The sequence below is a fragment of the Pogoniulus pusillus genome, chromosome 1 (genome assembly GCF_015220805.1).
Source record: "Pogoniulus pusillus isolate bPogPus1 chromosome 1, bPogPus1.pri, whole genome shotgun sequence".
NCBI classification, from domain to species: domain Eukaryota; kingdom Metazoa; phylum Chordata; class Aves; order Piciformes; family Lybiidae; genus Pogoniulus; species Pogoniulus pusillus.
This window is the reverse complement of record NC_087264.1, coordinates 19,741,404-19,764,370: the sequence shown is the minus strand read 5'-3', so window position 1 is coordinate 19,764,370 and position 22,967 is coordinate 19,741,404. Positions and strand designations below refer to the sequence as shown.

General features: G+C 46.8%; 1 protein-coding gene across 2 annotated transcripts in view; it reads left to right on the top strand.

The window, feature by feature from the left end:
• Positions 1–1,343: 1,343 nt before the first annotated feature.
• The window catches only part of POLE2 (DNA polymerase epsilon 2, accessory subunit), a 36,043-nt gene continuing 14,419 nt past the window's right edge, over positions 1,344–22,967 (top strand). Inside the window, exons 1-11 of one of the 2 annotated variants that reach the window (XM_064142865.1) lie at positions 1,344–1,491; positions 4,090–4,190; positions 6,054–6,129; positions 9,746–9,823; positions 12,154–12,247; positions 14,949–15,023; positions 16,727–16,810; positions 18,698–18,754; positions 19,116–19,164; positions 20,805–20,877; positions 21,425–21,597. In XM_064142865.1, coding sequence (XP_063998935.1) covers positions 1,424–1,491; positions 4,090–4,190; positions 6,054–6,129; positions 9,746–9,823; positions 12,154–12,247; positions 14,949–15,023; positions 16,727–16,810; positions 18,698–18,754; positions 19,116–19,164; positions 20,805–20,877; positions 21,425–21,597 — 928 coding nt within the window. In that variant the 5' untranslated portion in view covers positions 1,344–1,423. The remainder of the gene's footprint in view (positions 1,492–4,089; positions 4,191–6,053; positions 6,130–9,745; positions 9,824–12,153; positions 12,248–14,948; positions 15,024–16,726; positions 16,811–18,697; positions 18,755–19,115; positions 19,165–20,804; positions 20,878–21,424; positions 21,598–22,967) is intronic. The other variant, XM_064142872.1, reaches the window with a different exon arrangement.

Genomic DNA, 22,967 nt, shown 5'->3' with positions numbered 1-22,967 from the left:
AGGGGGCCCACACCTTTCCTAGTCTTCTTTTTACCATTAACATACCTGTAGAAATTCTTGGTGTTCCCTTTGACTTCCCTGGCTAGATTCAATTCGAACTCCGCCTTGGCTTTCCTAACCAGATCTCTTGCTGCTCAGGCAGCTTCCTTATATCTCCCCCATTCTAGCTGTCCTTTCCTCCACTCCTTGTAGAGTTACTTTTTGTGTGACAGCGTGTCCAGGAGCAACTTGCTCAGCCAGGCAGGCCTCCTAGCATTCTTCCCTGCTTTGCTCTTTGTTGGTATGCATTGCTCCTGGACACAGAGGAGGTGATCCTTGAATACTAACCAGTTGTCCTTGGCCCCTCTTCCCTCAAGGGCTTCATCCCATGATACTTTGGCATTGTGATCGTGGTCAAGCTGCTGTGGATGGCACTGCTTTAGCAGGAGGGTTGGCCTGGATGATCCCCAGAGGTCTCTTCCAACCCCCCCCACCATTGCATGATTCCGTCAAAGTGGTAAAAGCAAGGCAGAGTTAAGACAGATTCTGTACAACCAAGCAACCCACTGCAGCAGTACAGCAGGCTGCTGGCAGTGCCAGTCAGGGGGGGCGATCAGTGAGTAAAAAGACATGAAGAAGAGGAGAGGAGCAACCCATGCCATCATGCAGAGTAAAGGCATCAACAGGTGAGAACATGCCTGAGCTACAGGAGTACAAGCAAGGCTGATTCATAGCTAGACATATTTCATGGACATTTACTGGTAAAAATGAAGCTGGAAAGATCCCAGACTACCTACTAACCTCTGCCAGGGCTTACAGGGAAAGGAGAGGGGGCAGAAGTGCTGTGAGCAGCAGTGGCTGTAAGGGAACATAGGCAAATTTGATGGGTAACTCGTGTCAGCTGCAGTGTGTTCGTTGTGTTCCTCTGTTCTTCTGTGGCAAGAGCCTGGAAGGGGCTGCCCATGGAGATGGTGGAAGGCACATCCATGGAGGTGTTTGAGACCAGGCTGGATGGAGGCTCTAGACAGCCTGATCTAGTGTGAGGTGTTCCTGCCCATGACAGGGTTGGAACTGGATGGTTCTAACTGACTGCTTCTATGAAGGTCCCTGAACGGCCACGCTGTGACTGGTGAGCGCAGGACGCTCCTCTGAGCGGGCCAGGTGGAACCATGCCGTGCTCAGGAGAAAGGCGAGGCCGCCACGGCCGGAGCCCGGAGGTGCGCCCTGCCTCCCCGGGCACACAGCACGGCCCTCAGCCTGCCGCGCCCCCGACCCGCGGCTCCGCAGCCCCACGCGTGCCCACGCAGAGCCTGCCGCCACCTCGGGCGGGGCCGCCCCGGAGCCTCTGCCCGCCCCGGAGCCTCTGCCCGCCCCGGGGCCCGGCGCTGAGGCGGCGAGGGCGGGAGCGGGGCGGTGCGGAGGCTTTTGGCGCCAATCCGCCGCCATGGAGCCGGAGCGGCTGCGGCGCCGGGCGGGCTCCGCGTTCCGCCTGCGCGGGCTCATGCTGCGGGCGTGAGTAGAGCCGGGAGAGGGGCGGGGGGCGGCGGATCCGCCGGGACAAGCGGCCCGGCCCGGCTCCTGCACCGGTAACCGCTCCGCCTGGAGCGCAGTGAGGGCTTGCATGCCTCCCCCACGGCCACACGCTGCTTTCGGGGCCTGTCTCATGTTGTGGGAGCTGGTCAGGGACCGCCAGGGATTTGGTCCGCGCCCCGGGATCGCTTCCTTGGGGTTGTGGTGTTGTCTTCCCCTCCTCTTCCTCTCCTCCTCCACTGAGGCCTTTGCAGTCTTTCGTCCCACGCCTTCTTGTTTTGCTCGTCCTGCTGCTTTGGGCCCCTTCTATCCATCTTCATTTCTGATGATGCTGAGTGGCCTGGAGCATCTCTAGGAGGAAAAAAGACTGAGAGACTTGAGGCTGTTGAGCCTGGAGAAGGGCAGACACAGAGGGGATCTGATCAATGCTCAGCAAGAGTTAAAAGGTGGGGGTAAGAGGAGGGGGACCAGACTCTTGGCAGTGGTGCCCAGTGACAGGACAAGGGGCAGTGGGCACAAACTAGAACCCAGGAGGTTCCATCTGGACAGGAGGAGAAGCTTCTTTGGTGCAAGGGTGGCATAGCCCTGGAGGAGGGTGTCCAGAGAGCTTGTAGAGCTTCCTTCTCTGGAGAGCTTCCAAAGCCACCTGGATGTTGTGATTCTGGGCAAGCTGCTGTGAGTGACCCTGCTTTAGGAGAGCAATTGGACTGGATGATCTCCAGAGGTCGCTTCCAACACCCAGCACTCTGTGATTCTGTGACCCGACCCACTGCAGCTGCTGTCATGGATTTAGGTAGCATCAAAAGCTGTCCTTGCCTCTCCCCTGGGTGCCCTCTTTCAGGATGTTGCTGAATGTTTTGTTGGATTTATCTTTGGTCTGCTCCTGTCCCTGACAGCTCTGGGATCTCCTTCTGAGTTGCACTCGCCAGGTCTATATTCGACAACTCCTACTTGAGGCAGAAACAGTGTTTCCAGAGGTACACAATGACATGTCTTAGAGATTGCAAGGTCAAAGAGAGGCGATTTTTGCTTGCAGTGGAAGGTGTCACGATTTATTAGAGTGCCTGGGGCTCTGTTACTCGTGGTTTTCAAGATCATGTGTTAATATTAGTTCCATTTTGTTTCTGGCACGGATGGGATGTGATTATTTTGAACGGTATCCTGGAAATTTCATTAGTGGGGAGTCCAAGTTCAGAGCTCCTGACTCCCACAGTTAACTAAACAGAGGCATTTTGAAGGTCAGGCTGTTAACTAAAATGTCAGTCTAGATTGGCCAGCAGATGACATCAGTAGAGAAAAATTGTTATCTTTTACTGGGAGACTGGGGTCTAAGGATGAGGGAAGAGGTGGGCTTTAAATTCCCGTGTTATTTAAAATGAAAATAATTCCAGGCTCAGAGATACTGATAAATTGGAGTGGATACTGCTGTTAAGGTGGTCATGGCCTGGAGCTTGTGGTGTGTAAGGGAAGCACCAGGAGCTGTGTTTGCTCACTGTGTCTACTGGGGATTGGTCTGAAGGAGCCAGGGCATAAAAAATGGGCCAGAGGCAGTAAGCAGAGACTGCAAAAGGAGGAATCCTCCTTGTCCAGTTGTAGTCTCCCCTGTTCAACAGTGTCTTTAAAAATGGAGACAATCTACTGGAGGATCATGAAAATGATCCAGTTTTGGGGTTGTTGTCACAAAAAAGACACAGACCTGTTGGAGTGGGTCCAAAGTAGGCCACAGAAATGATCTGAGGTCTGAACGCCTCTGCCGTGAGGGCATTTTGAGAGAGTTGGGGTTCTTCAGCCTGGAGAAGAGAAGGCTCAGGGGAGACCTTCTGGTGGCCTTTTTGTGCTTAAAGGGGGTGAACAGAAAGATGGGGACAGGCTTTTGCTTATGCTGAGGGTGGTAAGACACTGACCCAGGTTCCCAGAGAGATAGAAGATGCCCCATCACTGGACTCATTACAGCTTGAGTTGGCCAGGCCTCTGAGCAACCTGCTCTAGTTGCAGATGTCCCTGCTGAGTGCAGGGGAGGGGGACTAGATGAACTTTGAAGGTCTCTTCCAACCCAAATCATTCTGTGATTCCATGATTAGAGGCTTGGAAAACTTGAAGTGGGGAAAAAATGCAAAGGATTTGGGTTTATTGAGCTGTACGAAGGGAGGATTCAAGGGGATGTAATCCTCTTGGTTTTAGAGAAGAGAAACATTATTTTCAAGGATACACAGTTACAGGGTAAGATGCACAAGCTTAAAATAAAATCTTGACTGCAAGATCAGTTGAACTCTTTGGAATAGATTAACTATTGAAGAAGTGGAATCTTCCCTACAAGAAATACTCAGGACTTGGCTTGATGGATTCCTGGTTGGCTTAATTGTGTGATTGTAAGTGGATGAAGTTCTCTGCATCTGCTTTTCCCCCTCAGTACTTTAAATCCTGATGATTTATTTTTCTTCAGCTATTGTGGTACTAATTATTTCTACTTTTCACCACATGTTTAGGGATTATGTGCACACTCACCCAAATTGCCACAGTTCATATAAGCTCTATTAAATATTAATTGATTTCTGAGCTGACTTTCTTCACCTGAATTAGGGATGCTCTGAAGTATCTCACTGAAGCTCTCCAGTCCATCAGTGAAGCAGAACTTGACAATGCCATCGAAAATGTCATTGATGCCGTTGAGAAACAGCGCTGTGAGTAAACAATTCCACTTTCTCTAGCTTGCTGAGTTTATTTTGCACTTAATTTAGACAAAGGCAAAGCTACTGGCAGCATATGCAGCAAGGTGTCATTCTAGTCTGCTGGGTTGATCAATGTATATATGTTTGCTGACATTTTGTTTTGTTGAAGGCTGAAGTTTGTGGTGTCAGCATAAACCAGTATAATTTCACTATTTATTCTCATTTTGGCAGCCTGGTACCTCCTGACTTTTTCAAGAGGAATGATATTTTTCAATGCCATTTGTGAAAAGCACCTAGCTGAGTTTGTATGGACATCTTTGGATCTGAAACTTGCATTTTTACATGGTCTTGTAATGACAGGACAAGGGGTAATGGGTTTAAACTGGAAGAGGAGAGGTTCAGACTAGATGTTAGGAAAGGGCTCTTTCCAGTGAGGGTGCTGAGATGCTGACACAGGTTGCCCAGGGAGGTTGTGGATGCTCTCTCCCTGAAGGTGTTTAAGGCCAGGTTGGATGCGGCCTTGAGCAACCTATTCCAGTGCGAGGTGTCCCTGGCTATGGCAAGGGGGTGGAACTGGATGAGCTTTGAGGTCCCTTCCAACCTAAACCATTCTATGATTTTAAGATTGAAATAAACTGGAGAAATAATGAGATATTAATTAACTTGTTATTTGGGTGCAGAAAAGGGTTGGGGTTGTTGATAGCTGTAGTCTGAGGAGCTTAGCTGTGCCTTCAGGAAGGAAGCAATTGCATCTCTGTTGAGAGATCACTAACCTCACATCCAAGTGGAGCAGGAGATGCAAATGCTCCAGGATATTAACTTAAAAGAATTGTGGATGGAGTTTTAACCATTAGATGTAGATGTTCTCTGAAGCAGCAAGGCAGATGCTGATGTTCTGTTTATACAACCTGAACTCATGACAGTAACATTGGGCAGAAGATGCTGGTTACAGTTAGGGCACTGTAGCACTGGAGAAATTCTACCTGCTTGGTGTGTGAGGATGCATCACTTGCCATATATTACTAATTCTAAAGGTGCAATCCAGGAAATTCCTGGAAAATGTGCACAGGTGGTAAAGAAGGTCGACAACATCCTGGCTTGGACTAGTTGCAGTACCAGGACCAGGGAAGTGGCTGTTCCCATGTCTCAGGTACTGCTGAGGGCACATCTTGAGTACTAGGTTTGGTTTTGGGCCCCTCACTCCAAGAAGGACATTGAGGTAGTGGATTGTGTCAAGACAAGGCAACTCAGCTAGTGAAGGACCCTGAACACAAGTCTTATGAGGAAGGCTGTTTGGCCTGGAGAACAGGAGGCTCAGGGGTGACCTGAAGGGAGGTTGTAGCCAGGTGGGGATCAGTTTCTTCTCCCAGGAAACCAGCAACAGAACAAGAGGACACAGTCTCGAGTTGTGCCAGGGGAAGTTTGGGTTGAACATGAGGAAAACATTCTTTATAGAAAGAGTGCTCAGGCATTGGAACAGGCTGCCCAGGGTAGTGGTGGAGGCATCATTCCTGGAGGCATTTAAAAGACATGTGAATGTGGTGCTGAGGGACATGGTTTAGGGGTAGGAGATTAGTGGTGGGATTTTGAGCTCTGGGTGTGCAGTTGGACTTAATGCTCTCAGTGGCCTCCTCCAACCTCTACAGTTCTATGATTCTATGACAGCAATCTCTGAGTTAATGTTCTGGAACAAAATTAACCTCTGGAATGTGAAAGCTCAGGTCTTACACATTTATAGTTTGTCAGCTTTGCATAAACTCCATGTTTAGTGAGTTAATGGTGGGCAGAGGATGTGTGTGGGGGGTATTTTTAGCTTGAGATGTGTCCTTCTGGTTAGAATATTGAATGTTTCATTCTTTGCAATTTTTTTTCCAGTGTCATCTAATATGATTGAACAATCCATGGTGGAAGCAGCCATCCAGGAATGTAGCCAAGCAGCAGATGAAACTATGTACGGTGATGCTATTTTCTTTAAGGTTCAGAGGAGTTCAAACTCTTCTTTCTTCTGGGGAAATAAATGTCAGGTGTTTTCTGCAGTGCTACACATGCCATAATTGCTTTATGCTTTTGTCTTCCTGCTCTTTAAAGGTTAGTAATGTTCCTTCATAGAGTAGTTGTTACTCATGGGTAAGCCTCCAGGTGTTTCTAAAGGTGAAGCTGAGATTGGCTTGATGATTACTCGAAGAGTCATGGTTGATGGCTTGATGTCTAAGTGGCAATTGGTGCGTTCCTCTGTGGGTAACATCTTTGCTAGCAACATGTACAGGGGGATGAAGGCACTTTCAGCAAGTTTGCCACCAACATCAAGATGTATGGTGTGGTAAGTGTGCTGGAGGGAAGCCATACCATCCATAGGGACCTTGAGAGGTGGGCCAGTGCTAACCCCATGAAATTCAACAAAGTCCTGGACTTGGGCTGGGGCAATCTCCAGCACAAATCCAGGCTGGGCAGAGAATGGATAGAGAGCAGTGCTGAGGAGAAGGACCTGGGGGGGTGCTTGTTGATGAGAAGTTCAACATGAGCCAGCAGTGTGTATTCAGCTCAGAAGTTGGCCGCGTGCTGAGATGATCCCCAGCAGCATGATCAGCACAAGGAGGGAGGTTATTCTGCCCCTCTACTCCACTCTGCTGAGACCTTGTCTGCAGTGCTGGGGCCAGCTCTGGAACCCCCAATACAATTGGGCTTCTCAATTCAAGAGAGATGCTAAGGTGCTGGAAGGTGTCCAGAGAAGGGCAACGAAGCTGATGAGGGTCCTGGAGCACAGCCCTGTGAGGAGAGGCTGAGGGAGCTGGGGCTGTGCGGCCTGCAGAACAGGAGGCTCAGGGCAGACCTCATTGCTGTCTGCAGGTGCCTGAAGGGAGGCTGTAGCCAGGTGGGGTTGGTCTCTTCTGCCAGGCAACCAGCAACAGAACAAGGAGACACAGTCTCAAGCTGTGCCAGGGGAGGTCTAGGCTGGATGTTAGGAGGAAGTTGTTGTCAGAGAGAGTGATTGGCATTGGAATGGGCTGCCCAGAGAGGTGGTGGAGTCGCTGTCCCTGGAGGTGTGGAAGCAAAGCCTGCATGAGGCACTTAGTGCCATGGTCTGGTTGATTGGCTAGGGCTGGGCGCTAGGTTGGAACTGGATGAACTTGGAAGTCTCTTCCAACCTGGTTGATTCTATGATTCTATGAAAAAGGTCTTGGAACTGTTAGAGTGGATGCAGAAGTGGGCCATGAAGATGATCACAGGGCTGGAGCACCTCTGTTGTGAGGCCAGGCTGAGAGAGTTGTGGTTGTTCAGCCTGGAGAACAGAAGGCTACAGAAGGACCTTCCAATATTTGAAGTGGGCTTCAGGAGACCTGGAGAGACACTTTTTACAAAGGCATAGAGTGACAGGATGTGGGGTGTTGGCTTCAAACTAGAAAAAGCTCAATTCAGATTAGACATTAGGAGGAAAATCTTCCCCATGAGGGTGCTGAGGCACTGAACAGGTTCCCCAGAGAATTTGTGGACACTAATCCTGGAAGTGTTCAAAGCCAGGTTGGATGCCAAGCCATGTTGAGTAACCTGGTCTAGAAGGAGATGTTCCTGCCTATAGTAGAGGGGTGGGAACAAAATGATCTTTAAGATCTCTTTCCACCCAAACCAGCCTGTGATTCTGAAATGGAATTGCTTTGGTTATCTGTGGTAGAGATTGAATATCAACCAATAAAACAAACCCAAAGTCAGAGTGCACAGAGAACTCGCTCCCTCTGTTCATGTCTTTCTTTGCTTTTCTCTAGATCAAAATTATCTCAGGTTATTTTTGTGCCTTTCACCACCTATTTCTTTTCTGAAGGCACTTGGAATATTTCTCCTCCCCTCTGTTTCTGCTTTTTGTTTTGTTCTTTTTTTGTAGCAGGGCTGCTTACTGAAAACCATGAGTGATTTCCCCTCTCTCTGCTAACAAAGCAGAGACCAATTACTTGAGTTTCTCAGAACTCTGTGGTGATGATGAATGTTTCCCTCAGTGTTTACATTGTGTTTTGACATTGTAATGCAAAGCATGAAAATAAATGGTTTGCTTGGCATGGCAGTTGGATATTGTGATCCCACAGCTTCTCAACACGGAGGGAATTCAGTTTATGCTTTTCTCCTTGCTGTTGGAAGCTTTGTGATGCAGGTGGTTTGAGTGTGACTTTTCTTGGTGTTGCTCTATATATTTCATGAGGGTTTTTTGTTTGTTTGTTTTTTCTGCAGTAGTGCAGAGAAATCTGGGTGCAGAGATTCTCAGTCCTGAAGGAAAAAGCTCTGCAGATCACAGAGCCAACTTGTTCAATTATGTTGTAGAAAGCTTGAAGGCAAAATTTTGTAGGAGATGCACTCTGAAGCCTAAGACATCAGTGTCTAGTGGCTATCCTGTGCTTGTGAGCACAATAACAGATTCAACAAGGCCAGGTGTGACACATCTCCTGTACCTGGGTCGGAACAACACTCAGGACTTGGTGTGAAGTGGCTGAAAATTGTCTGGTAGACAAAGACAACACCTGAGAGGTGTTGGTTGACAGCTGGCTGAAGATAAGCCAGTGTGTGCCCAGGTGACTAAGATGGCCAGTGGCATCCTGGCCTGGATCAAACCCAGAACGACTTGTAGGACCAGAGAAGTGATTGTCCCCCTGTACTTCACACTGGTGAGGCCACACTTCAAATCCTGGATTCATTTTTGGGACCCTCACCCTGAGAAGGCTGTTGAGATGCTGGAACAGGTCTGGAGAAGGGCAACAAAGCTGTTGAAGGGTCTAGAGGATAGGTTACATGAAGAGCAGCTGAGGGAACTGTGTTATTGAGTCTGAAGAAGGGGAGGCTGAGGAGCCATCTTCTGGCTCTCTACAACTCCCTGAAAGGTAGTTGAAGCCAGGTAGGGGTTGGTCTCTTCTCCCAAGTGACAGAATGAAAGAGAATAGCTTCAAGTTGCATCAGGGGAGGTTTAGGTTGGATATTAGAAGAAACTTCTTCACTGAAAAGGTTCTCAGCTGCTGAAACAGGCTCCCGGGGAGGTGATTGAATCCTCATCTCTGGAGGTGTTTAAAAGTTGCAGAGATGTGGTGCTGAGAGACAGGGTTTAGTATTGGGTTAATGATTGAACACAGTCTTAGAGGTCTTGTCTAACCAAAACAATTTGATGGTTCTAAGCCTTAGCAAAAGTTCATGGAACAATTTTATCTACTCTGGTGAATTTTATTCACTTACTGTGAGAGGGAAATGAGAGGCATCAGAGGAGTGAGCTGAATCAGTGAAGAGAATGGGATGTACCACCTTGATTGGTAGTCTGAAGATTAGTGCATGGCTGTTAAGACGTTAGCCCTTGCAAAGCTGTTCTGCACCCAAAAAGGAGAGCAGAGGGAGGTCAGGGAAGGAGATGTTCCCCTCCCTCATTTATAAATGAACTTCTGAAGAGTTTCCTCTTGTGAATTAGAAGCGGGGATGTGGGGTGTGAGCGATGATGTTAGTGCTGGTGATGGTGAAGAAAACAAATATAAATGTATCCAGTATGTTTTGGTACTGTTTCATCCACTTCAGCTGATGCTATGAATGTGTTTTTATTTCAGAGAAAACGTTTTCAACATTATTGGAGCCTTTGATATCCCTCGTTTTATTTACAACTCGGAGAGGAAGAAGTTTCTACCGTAAGTCTGATGTATTTTAAGTCACAACCACACCTTACTTTAAGAAAAAAACCAAACCTTCTGTTTCTTAAGGGTTAAAAGTCTGTTTCCTAATCTTTTCCTCTTGTCTCATCTCAAGCCTGAGTGATAAAGTGAGACAATTTTATTTCTTAGTCTCTAAGGAGCTACTCAGACTCTGTGATAAATGCTGGCTCATAAATAAATGTGCCGTTGGGATTCTCCTAGTCCTGTTGGATGAAATTGAAATGGAGACTTGTATCCCCTGTGGCTGTGTCTTCTCTGTTGCCTGTTACACCTCTCAGACTCCAGTATTTATCAGATAGTAAAATGTCCACCCATGTTTATGCCATCTAATGAATTAAAGTCTAAGGACATTCTGTCACTAGATGTAGTTTTGAGGGTTCTTTTCTCACATTTGGCTGTTTAATTATTTTTAGATCAATTTAGTCTGTCTGTTGCATGTGTTGATTTTTTTAGACTGTAGCTTGCAATTCTTTGAAGCCCTGAGGGATCTCTAAGGAGAGCTACAAAAGCTATAAAAGGAAAATTAGGAACAACTGTTTGATTCTGGAGGTTGGAGAAAGGAAGGAGGAATTGGTTGTAAATATTTTGCTAGCCACAAGGCCAGGCTGAGAGAGTTGGGGTTGTTCAGCCTGGAGAAGAGAAGGCTCTGGGGTGACCTTCTGGTAACCTTTCAGTACTTAAAGGGGGCCCTATAAGGAAGATGAGGTATCAGGCAGTGTAGTGGTGGGACAAGGGGTGATGGTTTTAAACTCAGAGGGGAGATTCATGTTAGAGAGAAGGATGAAATGGTTTCAACTGAGATTGGTGAAACTCTGCCCCGGATTGCCCTGAGATGTAGTGGATAGCCCACGCCTGGAACCATTCCAGGTCAGCTTGTTTGAGGCTCTGAGCAACCTGCTCTAGTTACAGAGCTAACTGCAGCGGGGATTGTACTAGATGACCTTTAAAGGTCTCTTCCAACCCAAACCTGTTCTATGATTCTGACAGTCCAGCTAAAGCAATCTGTGAGTTTGCAGTAGGAATTTTGTTGCAGTGCCACCTTGTAGCTTTCCAGGCCATCAGAAGCTGAGAAACCCATGAAGACAATCTGCTAACCAAGAGGAAGTAAATGGTCTTGTTCATGGCCATTTAAAAGACATAGCTGGTTTCTAGAAACCTGCTTCCTGCAGAGTCCCATTCAGGTGGGAAAATAAATCTTGAGGACTGAGTTAGAAGGGAAATTAGATGGTTGTAGCCTTCAAAATGCAGAAACACAGCATCCCCTGCAGAAATCTTCCTTGCTGAGTAAATAAATTACGCAGTAGTGTTACAGCTTTTGCAGCATTCACAGGCTCACAGGATGTTAGGGGTTGGAAGGGACCCAAGGAGATCATCCAGTCCAACCCCCCTGCCAGAGTAGGACCACACAATCTAGCATAGATCACAGAGGAACACATCCAGACAGGCCTTGAAAGGCTCCAGAGAAGGAGACTCCACAACCTCTCTGGGCAGCCTGTGCCAGTGCTCTGGGACCCTTACAGGAAAGAAGTTCCCTCTTGTGTTCGTGTGGAACCTCTTTTGCTGCAACTTCCATCCATTGCTCCTTGTCCTATACCAGGGAGCAGTGAGCAGAGCCTGTCCCCCCACTCCAGACCAGCCCTCAGATACTTATAGACATTTATCAAATTCCCTCTCAGTCTTCTCTTCTCCAGACTAAGCAGCCCCAGGTCCCTCATCCTCTCCTCATAAGCCATGCCCTCCAGTCCCCTCATCATCCTCGTAGCCCTCTGCTGGACTCTCTCCAGCACATCCCTGTCCCTCTTCAGCTGGGGAGCCCAAAACTGAACACAAAATTCAGGATGAGCTCTCAGCAGGGCAGAGTAGAGGGGGAGGAGAACCTCCCTTGATCTGCTGGACACACTCCTCCTGGGGTGTATTAGGATACACCCCAGGATCCCATTGGCCTTCTTGGCCACAAGGGCACATTGCTGTGCCACGGTTAACTTGTTACCCACCAGGACCCCCAGGTCCCTCTCCACAGGGCTGCTCTCCAGCAGATCACCTCCCAGCCTGTACTGGGGCAGTTTATCATTTCTCCCCAGATGCAGGACTCTGCACTTGTCCTTGTTGAACTCCATCTGGTTCCTCTGTGCCCAGCTCTGTCTGTCCAAGTCTCTCTGGATGGCCGCACAGCCTTCTGCTGTATCAGCCAAGCCTCCCAGCTTGGTTCCATCATCAGTTGTCTACATCTTTTAGATCAAGAAGTATTTTTTTTTTCTGTGGAGAATGTACTTTTTAAAACCTTGATTGTGTTAAACTTCTTGCAGCCTCTCAATGACCAGCTTGCCTGCACCAAATTTATTTGGAAGCGCCAGAGATAAAGCAGAGCTGTTTCGTGAGCGCTACTCCGTCTTACAACAGGTCAGGAAGGGTTCTGCTTTATTTAACAAAATGCATAAACAAAATGATGGATTTTTATGATGTATTGAGGTGCTTTTGTGAGCTACATTTGAAATAAAATATGAATAAGGACAGGATCTGTGCTAAGGTTTATCAATCTTCTCATCTGTCACCATGAAGCATGATGGATTCCTGTGTTTCTGCATCTCAACATCATGTCCCAAGAGTGGATTATGTGTTTTTTACCTGTCTCTTTTTCCTGCTGTTGTCTGGCTGTGTCCTACCTTTGATTATCATTGTTGAGTTAATGTAGACTCAAAGCCCTGAGAAACTTTTTCCAGGCTCCCTTTAAAGCATGGAAGTTCAGTTCTGGTTTAGTTCATGTATTTGTTTTCCACTTTTCAATATTCCCAGGGACAGGCAGCCACCCCTTGTCACATCTTAGTAGCATCTACATCCTGTTTTGTTCTATGAGCAGCTTCAGAACAGGATTTCCCAACATGACTTGCTCAGCACCACTGAGATGGTAGCTATGGGTACTCACAGCTGCTGTAGGAGGTGACTCTGAACCTGGCTGTGGCATACAGCCAGAAAGAGTCACAGAATCACAGATTGGTAGGTGTTGAAAGGGACCTCTGGAGGTCATCCAGTCCAACCTTGTTGCTAAAGCAGAGTCACCCACAGCAGGCTGCCCAGGATCACAGTGTCCAGGTGGCTTTGGAATCTCTCCAGAAAAGTAAACTCCACAACCACTGTGGGCAGCCTGATCCACGGCTGCAGCAACCTCACACCAAACAAGTTTCTCCTCATCTTCAGATGTAACCCCCTCAGTTCCACTTTGTGCCTGTTAGGGTCCTGTCAGTGGGCACCACCACCAAGACATCTCCATCCTCTTGCCCCCACCCTATAGCTCTTATTGAGCATTGAAAAGATCCCCTCTGTGTCTCCTCTTCTCCAGGCTAAACAGCCCTAGGTCTCTCAGCCTTTCCTCACAGAGATGCCTCAGTCTCTTCAGAATCTGTGAGTCAGTCCCTTAGCACTTGCTGTCTGGTTGTCCCACAGAACAGGGTCACAGCCTTGTTCTTTCTTTACTACTGCTCACCCCACAGTCTCAAGTTGTGCCGGGGGAGGTATAGGATATATATATATATATATATATATGTATATATGATATTAGGAGGAAATTCTTGACAGAGAGAGTGATTGGGATTGGAATAGGCTACTCAGGGAGGTGGTGGAGTGTCAGTCTCTGGAGGTGTTGAAGAAAAGACTGGATGGGGCACTTAGTGCCATGGTCTAGTTGATTGGCTAGGGCTGGGTGCTAGGTTGGACTGGATGAGCTTGGAGGTCTCTTCCAACCTGGCTGATTCTGTGATTCTGCCTTGGTGATCCTTTGGACCATGTGATAGTTGCAGCCACAGGATAAGATACCCTGGAGCAGCAACAACTTTCTGTGTACAAGGGAATTTGCTGGCACAAGGATAACGTGTGCTACAATTTGTGAACTTCTGCCCTGGAAGAGCAGTTAACTGAAGAAGCTTTAGATCATAGAAGCAGTGATAAGGATTAGTGAAACCTGATGGAAATGACATACACACAGAACTTCAGACTGGAGAAGAAAAGGCTCTGAGGAGACCTTATAGCAGACTTCCAATACTTAGAGGGGATCTGCAGGATAGCTAGGGAGGGACTTTATCAAGGGGTGTGGTAGTATGATGAGGGATAATGATATCCAACTGTATGTTAGAGAAAAGAAAGAAATTCTTCATGGTGAGGGTGGTGAGGCACTGACCCAGGCTGCCCAGAGAAGTTGTGGATGCCCCATCCTTGGAAGTGTTCAAGGTTAGGTTTGAGGGTCTTGAGCAACCTGATCTCATTGAAGATGTCCCTGGTTACTGTAGGGATGATGGAACTAGATGACCTTTATGGTCCTTTCCAATCCAAACCATTCTGTGATCCTATGAAAATGGTTGGTTTCTGTGAAGAGCAGCTGGAGGTGTCCACGGGGTCTCTCTTCTGAAGCCACGTTTTCCTGATCTGTGTTGTGGTGTTCCATATCTTCGCCTGATGATTTCACATAGACTCTCTGTTGTAGAAGTTTTGTGTCTGTTTTTTTGCCTGTACTCCTTTAAGACTTCCAGAGTGAAGCTTTGGGTCTCTATAGGGGTGAGGACAGCTGACAGGAACTGCCGTCTGTGTTGCATGGACTGATAGTGATGGGTTTGTCCCAAGGGGAGGCTTTCAGGCCTCATGAAAAACAGTGAAAGGAGTGAAAATTTCTACAGTGCATTTCTTCATGCTTTCTGCAGTGTCTCTCTTCGTGTAATTTGCTCCTGTTATCTGAAAACCCAAAGTGCTGATGTGTAACAAGCCCTGCCACTAAGAGAAACCTGCGCTTCTCCTTATAGTTAACATCTAATTCAGTTTAATTCCCCTTTCTCTCTCACCTCTTCCTTCCAGACAGACAGAAATAACTTCTTTCAGAAGCATTAGAGGTGCTTTGATGTTACTTAGTCTTATTGTGCAGTATATTGATCATCTGTTTCTTAAAAGCAAATTCTTGTAAAAAGAACTGGTTGTGCTCCAGGGATTAGATGCTGCTGGATAAAAGAGAGTAAGAGAACTTTTGAAAGAGTCTTTTGTAGGGTGCTTGTAATTAAGTGACTTTTTGGTGATGCTCGTTTCTTTTTAAACTGAATTGCTTCAATTTTGGTTTCTGCAGAGGACTCACAGACATGAGTTGTTTACTCCCTCACCGATTGTTGCTCATCCTGATGACAGCAAGAGCAAATTCCAGGTAAAAAAATGGATATATCTTTTTTTCCTCTTAAAGAGAACTGTGCTTGTATTACACTTCAATGCAGTGTTAGTTCTCCAGTGAGCTCTTAATTTTACATCTAATATAAGTAATTGATGAAGTGAGTTCTTGTTTGATTATTTTTAGCCTGTGTGTTGCAAATGCAGCTGTTTGGCTCAGATCACTGAGAGACAAATGTGGCTTCCTGAGATGGAAGGGCATTAACTGTTCAGTTTATTACACTTTGCTTCCCTCTGCTCAGAGATATTTTCCCTGCTTCTCTTGTTCCTAAGCATTAAATTTACAATCATTTTGTGACTTTAGTCTGTGCTGCTCCCATCTCAGCTTTTTTCAGATTCAAAGAATCATAGACTTGTGGAATGGTTTGGAATGGAGAGGACTTTTCGGGGTCACCTAATCTAACCCCTTTGCAATTAGCATGGATGTCTGCAATTAGAGCAGGTTGCTCAGAGCCACAAACAACCTGATCTGGAATGGTTCCCAAGGTGGGGCATATCCCACCTTTCTAGACAACCTTGGCCAGGGTCTTACCACCCTCAGTGTAAAAGATGTCTTCCTTCTCTCTAGTCTGAATCTCACTCTTGATTTAAACCCTTCACCCCTCATCCTCTCACTGGGCACCACTGACAAAACATCCCCACCCTCCCCTCCAGCTGCTCTTCTCCAGGCTAAACAGCAACAGCTCTCTCAGCCTTTTCTCCTCACAGAGATGCTCCAAGCCCCTTAGCATCTTTGTAGCCAACAGTTTCCTGTCTTTCTTGAACTGGGGAACCCAGAAGTGGATACAGTACTCCAGTGTGACCTCAGTAGAGCAAAGTAGAGGGGAAGGAGAGCCTTCCTTGTTCTGCTGGCCACAGTCTCCTTAATACACCCTAGGAGACCATAGGCTTTCTTAGCCATGAGCACATTCCTGGCTCATGGTGAACTTTTTGCCCACTAGCACTGTCCATGTGGCTGCTTTCCAGTAGGTCAATGCCTCACCTGTATTGGTGCAGGGAGTTACTCCCCACCAGGTGCAGGACTCTGCACTTGCCCTTGTTGAACTTCATGAGGTTCTGCTCTGTCCAACTGTGCAGCCTGCCCAGGTCTCACTGGATGGCAGCACAGCCTGATGAGTTGACAGCCACTCCTCCCAGTTTGCTATCACCTTTGTACTTCATAAGCATCTTTCTCCCTTGGCTGCTTTGTGTCCTCTGTGTCAGCAGTGGCTTGTGCATTGTTCATGCTGGTACTGTAGAAGGAATTTCTCCCTTCACTGCAGCTTGACAGGCCAAGCCAAGTCGATGCCAAAACCACAGGCAACACTCTCTGAGATGTCACCTGTACTGCTGTGGAATGTTCTCTGCCATCCATCTAAGGATCCTTGATAAAAGTGATTGGTGTCACTGTATGAGTGCAGGCCAGAGCAGAAAGTGCCACTTGTCCTTTTCCAGTTTTCATCCAGTTATAAGCAAAATAATGACAATAAACAACTTGCTAAGCAGTTCTTTAATATTCTTTTTAACAGCCATTACTGGAAACTGAAGACACTGAGAATGTGTCCTTAATTTTTGTACTGAGTTCTCTCATAGCTCGTTTGTGTACTTGTGTAAAAACATCTGCTTATGGGGCTTTGTCTCACTGATCTAAAAAGAAGATAAATGGGGACTTGGATTTAATTCTTACCTGATTTTCGTCTCCAGCTGAAAACAATAGAAACTCTCTTGGGCAATACAGCTAAAGTGGGAGAAGTGATTGTACTTGGGATGATAACTCAGCTTAAGGAGGTAAGTTGCTTTTTATTGTGGAGTATCTAGGCCAGCACTCATTCAGTGTTATCATAGACTAGACAATGAGACTTGAATATCTCACCACTTTGTCGTGACATGTGAGTCAGTGCAGAGCTCCCATCAGCAGTGCAAGATCCGTTCCTTAAGAAGAGACTTTCCCACAAGCATTTGGTGCTGGTGTGTCAGAGAAAATGTCTTTGTCTTTATCTTCTCACTACAGAATTTTTTGAATACAGTCATTAAGGTTGAAAGGGAACTTCAAGATCATCAAGTCCAGCCATAAACCCAGCACTGCCAAGTCCACCACTAAACCATGTCCCTCTACACAGCTTTTGAATCTCTGGGGTTGGAGACTCCACCACTAGCCTGGGCAGCCTGTTCCAGGCTTTGACAACCCTTTTGGGGAATGGATTTTTCATAATGTCCAACCTAAACCTCCCCTGAGACAAATGAGGTCATTTCATCTTCTGCTCTCATTTTTCTTTTGGGAGACCAAACCCCACCTCACTCAACCTCCTTTCAGGGAGTTGTAGAGAGCCAGAAGGTCTCCCCTCAGCCTCCTCTCCTCCAGGCTCAACAGCCCCAGTTCCCTCAGCTGTTCCTCACACGACCTGTGCTCTAGACCCTTCACCAGCTTCGTTGCCCTTCTCTGGATACACTCCAACACTCCAATGTCTTTCTTGGAGTGAGGGTCCCAAAACTGAATCCATTATTCTGTGTGCAGCCTCACCAGTGCTGAGTACAGGGGTGCAATGCCTGTCCTGGTTCTGCTGGTCACACTATTGCTGATCCAGGCCAGGATGCTGTTGGGCTTCATGGCCACCTGAGCACATGCTGGTTCATGTTGTCTTTTTGTAATGCTTTATGTCAGCAACAAGAACCAGTTCCATTTTTCAGGCATGCCCCTTCTTGAAATGCTCAAGCTCCCCATGTCTGTGTTTGGACTTGCCACTACATTGCACTGTGACTGTTAGGAAGGGAAGTGCCAACAATCCAGACTGAAACAGCTCAAAGGGAATGTGCTAATATACATTGATGTCAATGCTCAGGGCTGGGCTGGCCATCAGAGGAGTGCCACTGGCTCTCCATGCCATCCTCTCCCTTCCCAAAGGGAAGGAGGGAGAAAGATTGATGAGGTGGGAAAGAAACTCAACCAATATGGATGGAAAGAACAATCCCATGGAATAGAGACAAGGAGACACAAACTAAGACCTGATGGCACCATTGATGCCACTGGTGCTGGGGGCAGGCACTGGGAAAGTCACAGACTGGACTCAGCAGTAGATGGGAGATGGCTTCTTGAACTGGATTCAGGCATGCATGGATTGAGATGGGAGGCAGAAGGGACAGAGTACTCCTGGGACACCAGGCTTGATCCATCAGCAAGATTCTGAAGATGCCATCCATGGGATGCAATCCCTTGTTGGGCAGTTGAGGGTCACCTGTCCTGTCTGCTCCCCCCTACTGGTGCCACTTCTGTCTTTGCACCCTGCAAGGTGGTGCACAAGCTGGGGCAGTGCCCTTGGTGTGCAAGTCTCAGGCAGAGCCTTTGTGCAGCCCAGCCCTTGGCAGGAACTCTTTCTGCCAGCTTCTTCCTGCTAGAAGCAGCCCCTGGCTGTGCAATCCTGCCCTGAACTTCAAAAAATGCCTTCCTGAGCAGATCCTGAGCTGAGAAGTCACAGCACTGACCAGCACTAGCTCTGTTCTAGCTCAAGCCAGGACAAGTAACTACAAAGTACATTGGTTTTGCTTCTTCCACCGTATTCTAAGCTGACAATATTTAACAAACTGCTGAATTATTTCTACATGCTGACTGTAGATGCTACTGATTGAAGGATTCATCTGCTCAATCTGCTTAAATGATTGATTAATCCTGTTTTTTAGGGGAAATTTTTCCTAGAAGACCCTACGGGAGTGGTCCAGCTAGACCTTAGTAAAGCCATATCCTTTTCCTGTGGTTTAAGAGTTGAATATGTAGACCTGAAGAATTTGAAATTAAAAGATAAATTGATGGTAAGAATTGCAACTCTGCCTTTTTCCTTCTTTTTGAGTCACTTAGTTGCTGAAGCTGTTTCACAGAGACCTTTGGGCCAAGGTTAATATTCCTCCTAATGGAAGTAGAGCTTTGTTCCTCTTTATGAACTTACCTGCTCTGCTACCAACTTAATTAACTGTCTCTTAAGGCAGGTTGTGAACTTTCAGTAGTGCCCAAATCTATGACACCATTGGAAAGCCAGCTTTATCTAGAGAACTCATTTATGAATCCTGATCTAAGGAAAGATCTTTCTTAACCTTTCTTCACCAGTTCCACAGTGGTTTGTACACTGAATCATGCTTTGTTTTGGCAGAAGGTAAGGCAAGACTGTTTTTCTTAGCTTGTAATAAGCTACTATGTCCCTGGCTGTTGCTGCAGTTACATGTCTACCAGGTGGGACTGAACAGATAAGTCTCACATTGATGGGGCTTGACTGTAAGCTCAGTTTGTGAGAGATTTCTGGCTTTAAACCTTTCCTGTTTCCCTGTGGGCTCTGGAGGCAGAGAAGAGTTAACAGAGCTCTGCCAAATTGGTTAGGTTTCAGTGATGATGGTGGGGTGTGAGCATCTATAAGAGCTTTGTAAGTCTGGCTCCAACATGCTTGAAGGAGATACAAGTACATTAAGGAGACACATTGGAGACCTCTCCCTGCTAATGAGTGATAAGAGAAGAGGAAATGGCCTCAAGTGTGCCAGGGGGAGGTTAGGTTGGGTATGAGAAGAAACTTCTTGACTGAAAGAGTTCTCAAGCACTGGAGCAGGCTGCCCAAGGAGGCGATTGAAAACACATCCCGAAAGGTGTTTAAAAGCTGCAGAGATGTGGTGCTGCAGAGATGTGGTGCTGAAGTCCATGGTTTAGCACCAGCCTTGGTAGAGTTAGAGAATGATTGGAGTTGATGACCTTAAAGTTTTTTTCAAGCTAAATGATTCTGTGATTCCACAAACCAAACAGTATGATTCAACAGTCTGGAAATGCTGCTTTCTGTTGGCAAAGCTCTGGTCCTCCAGAGTGCTTAATGAGGCTTCTCATTAAGATGATGGAAGAGCTTGCAGTTTTGGAGCCTTGTTTTAGCAAAAATAATGGACATTTCTGTGTGTGGAATGTTACCCTGTACAATACACTTACTCCCAGGCTATTTTCTAATGTCACAGAGTCATGTAATCATAGAATCACAGAATCATACAGTCACAGACTGGAGCCCAATGGCAGCTACATGATCGATCAGAGATAAGAAAAGCTTTTAAGGGGTTTGAGAAAAGAATTTCAGGAGCCAAAATACCTCAGCTGGGATTTGCCAGGTGAAGAAGGGAACTGGAGGGGACAGTTGGTGTCTGGAGCAGGACAACTGCAAGGAATTAAAGTCATTTGGGAATCAAATGGGGCATCATAGAATGGTTTGGTTTGGAAGGGGCCTTAAATATCATCTAGTTCTGACCTCGTGGAGTGGGCAGGGACACTTTCCACTATACCAAGTTGCTCCAAGCTCCATTTGTAGTATATTTTTATGTTTATAATTTAAGCAGCAAATAAAAGTGAGGACCAAAATGATAGCAAGAACAAATGTCACACGATTTCTGCTCCTCTCACAGGCGGGGCAGTTCCTGCGACAGGGTGCAGTTTGATAGAGACTCTTCCAGGGCTGGGCCAACCAAAATGGTTCGTGTTCCTCTGCATTCTGGCTCAGTTGGGTCGAGAAGGTTGTTTATGTGGCTGTGCAGCAAATCCATCCAAGGAACCTGAAGTTAAAAAAAGCAGTTGTTTTCTCGCTCAGCCTGTTTTTCAGCGAGGTTATTTCCCTGCTCTGGTTCACCACTAATCAGCACAGGGACTGGTGCTATCACAAAGTGAGAGATTGATGGAGGCTGGGACCAGCACAGCTGCCAGCAGTCTGACTAATGTCTAGGACATGATGTTAGAAAAGCTAAAGGTACTTTTGTTGTTCCAAAAATCTCTTAGGTTGGTACGAAGATGAAGTTTTTCATGTGAAGGCTTTTGGATTTCCACCTACTGAGCCTTCTGCTACCACGAGGTATGAAACTGACTTCTGGCAGCCTCCCTTCATATTCCAGTTTGGGTTTCTAAGAATGCACATTATTATTTTTACAGTCTCTGTGACATTCTGTTATCCTTCCCCCTTCCCAAATGCTTTAAAACAAATACACTTTAAAAGGAAGCCATTCTGGGATGTGCTGATCTGCTTGGAGCAGTACTAAAGCAGAAAAACCCTTCCAAAGGCCCTTGGGTTCTGCATATTAATGACAACTGAGATCTAAGCCCTTCTCAGTTGCAAAACTAGGCAACCCTTGCACTGGAATACGAAATTCCTTGTTGCTGAAAAGGTGGATGTGGGAAAGAAACCAGGATAAATACTACTCTGAGTTATGGCAGGACAACATCCCTGCTTTATGTCCAGGTGACAGCCACTTCTCTTCCTTGCTCTCTCCATGAACTGCTACATGATTACTGATACCTGCTGAGCTACCTGTCATGATAATTAAAACCATTTAAGTGAATTATAATCAAAACTAACAATTTGGAAAGAAGACAAAACTGACTCAGATATTTTGATGTTGTAGAGCCTTCTATGGGAATGTAAACTTCTTTGGAGGGCCTTCTTCAGCTTCAGTAAAGGCTTCTGCAAAACTGAAGCAGCTGGAGGATGAAAACGAAGATGCTATGTTTGTGTTTGTCTCTGATGTGTGGCTGGACCAAGCTGAAGTACTGGAAAAGCTTCACACAATGTTTGCAGGTAGGTGAATCATGGACTCACAGAATGGGTTTGGGTTGGAAGGAACCTTTTATGGTCATCTAGTCCAGCAGGGACATCCGCAGCCGCTGTAAGCTGCTCAGAGCTCTGCCCAACCTGACTGAAATGGGTCCAGGGTTGGGGCATCTACCACTTCTTTGGGCTCAGTGTCTCACAGCCTTCAGCTTAAAAAATGTCTTTGTTATATCACAGAATTAACCAGGTTGATAAAGACCTCTGAGATCACTGAGTCTAATCTATCACCTAACCCTTTTCATTAACTAACCCATGGCACTAAGTGCCTCATTCAGCCTCCTCTTAAACACTTCCAGGGATGAGGACTCCACCACCTCCTGGGCAGCCCATTCCAATGCCAATCACTCTTGCTGTGAAGAACTTCTTCCTAACATCCAGCCTAAACTGGCCCTGGCGCAGCTTGTGGCTGTGTCCTCTTGTTCTGTCACTGGGTGCTTGGCAGAAGAGCCCAACCCCACCTGGCTACAACCTCCTTTCAGTTAGTTGTAGACAGCAATGAGGTCTGCTCTGAGACTCCTCCAGGCTGCACACCCCCAGCTCCCTCAGCCTCTCCTCACAGGGCTGTGCTCCAGGCCCCTCCCCAGCCTTGCTGCCCTTCTCTGGACACCTTCCAGCACCTCAACATCTCTCTTGAATGGAGGAGCCCAGAACTGGACACAGCACTCAAGGTGTGGCCTGAGCAGTGCTGAGCACAGGGGCAGATTAACCTCCCTTATCCTGCTGGCCACGCTGTTCCCGATCCAGTCCAGGATGCCATTGGGTCTCTTGGCCACCTGGGCACATTGCTGGCTCATCTTCAGCTACTATCTACCATCACTCCCCAGGTCTCTCTCTGCCTGGCTGCTCTCCAGCCACTCTGTCCCCAGCCTGTAGTGCTGCTTGGGGTTGTTGTGGCCAAAGTGCAGAACCCTGAAAAAGAGTTCTGAAACACTGGAACAAGCTTCCCAGAGAGGTGGTTGAATCCTCATGCCTGAAGGTGTTTAAAAGCTGTGTAGATGTGGTGCTGAGGGACATGATTTAGCACCAGCATTGTTAGACTTAGATAATGGTTAGACTCAATGATCTCAAAGGTCTTTTCCAACCAAAACTGATCCTGTGATTCTTCTTCACAATCACTCAGTACTAAAGTTGTTTTGGACAGCTGCCATTTTTCAATGCTGCATCAAGAATGCTTCTCTTCCTTGTGAAAGTTCTTCCTTGGCTTAAAGAAAACCTCTTGTCTCATCAGAGATCAGCAATTCATCCAGTGCTTTCTGGTTCTACTCTATAAATATGAACTGTTTCTTCCACACATCATTACATTTGCAGTGTTGACAACATTTGGATAGCAAGCATCT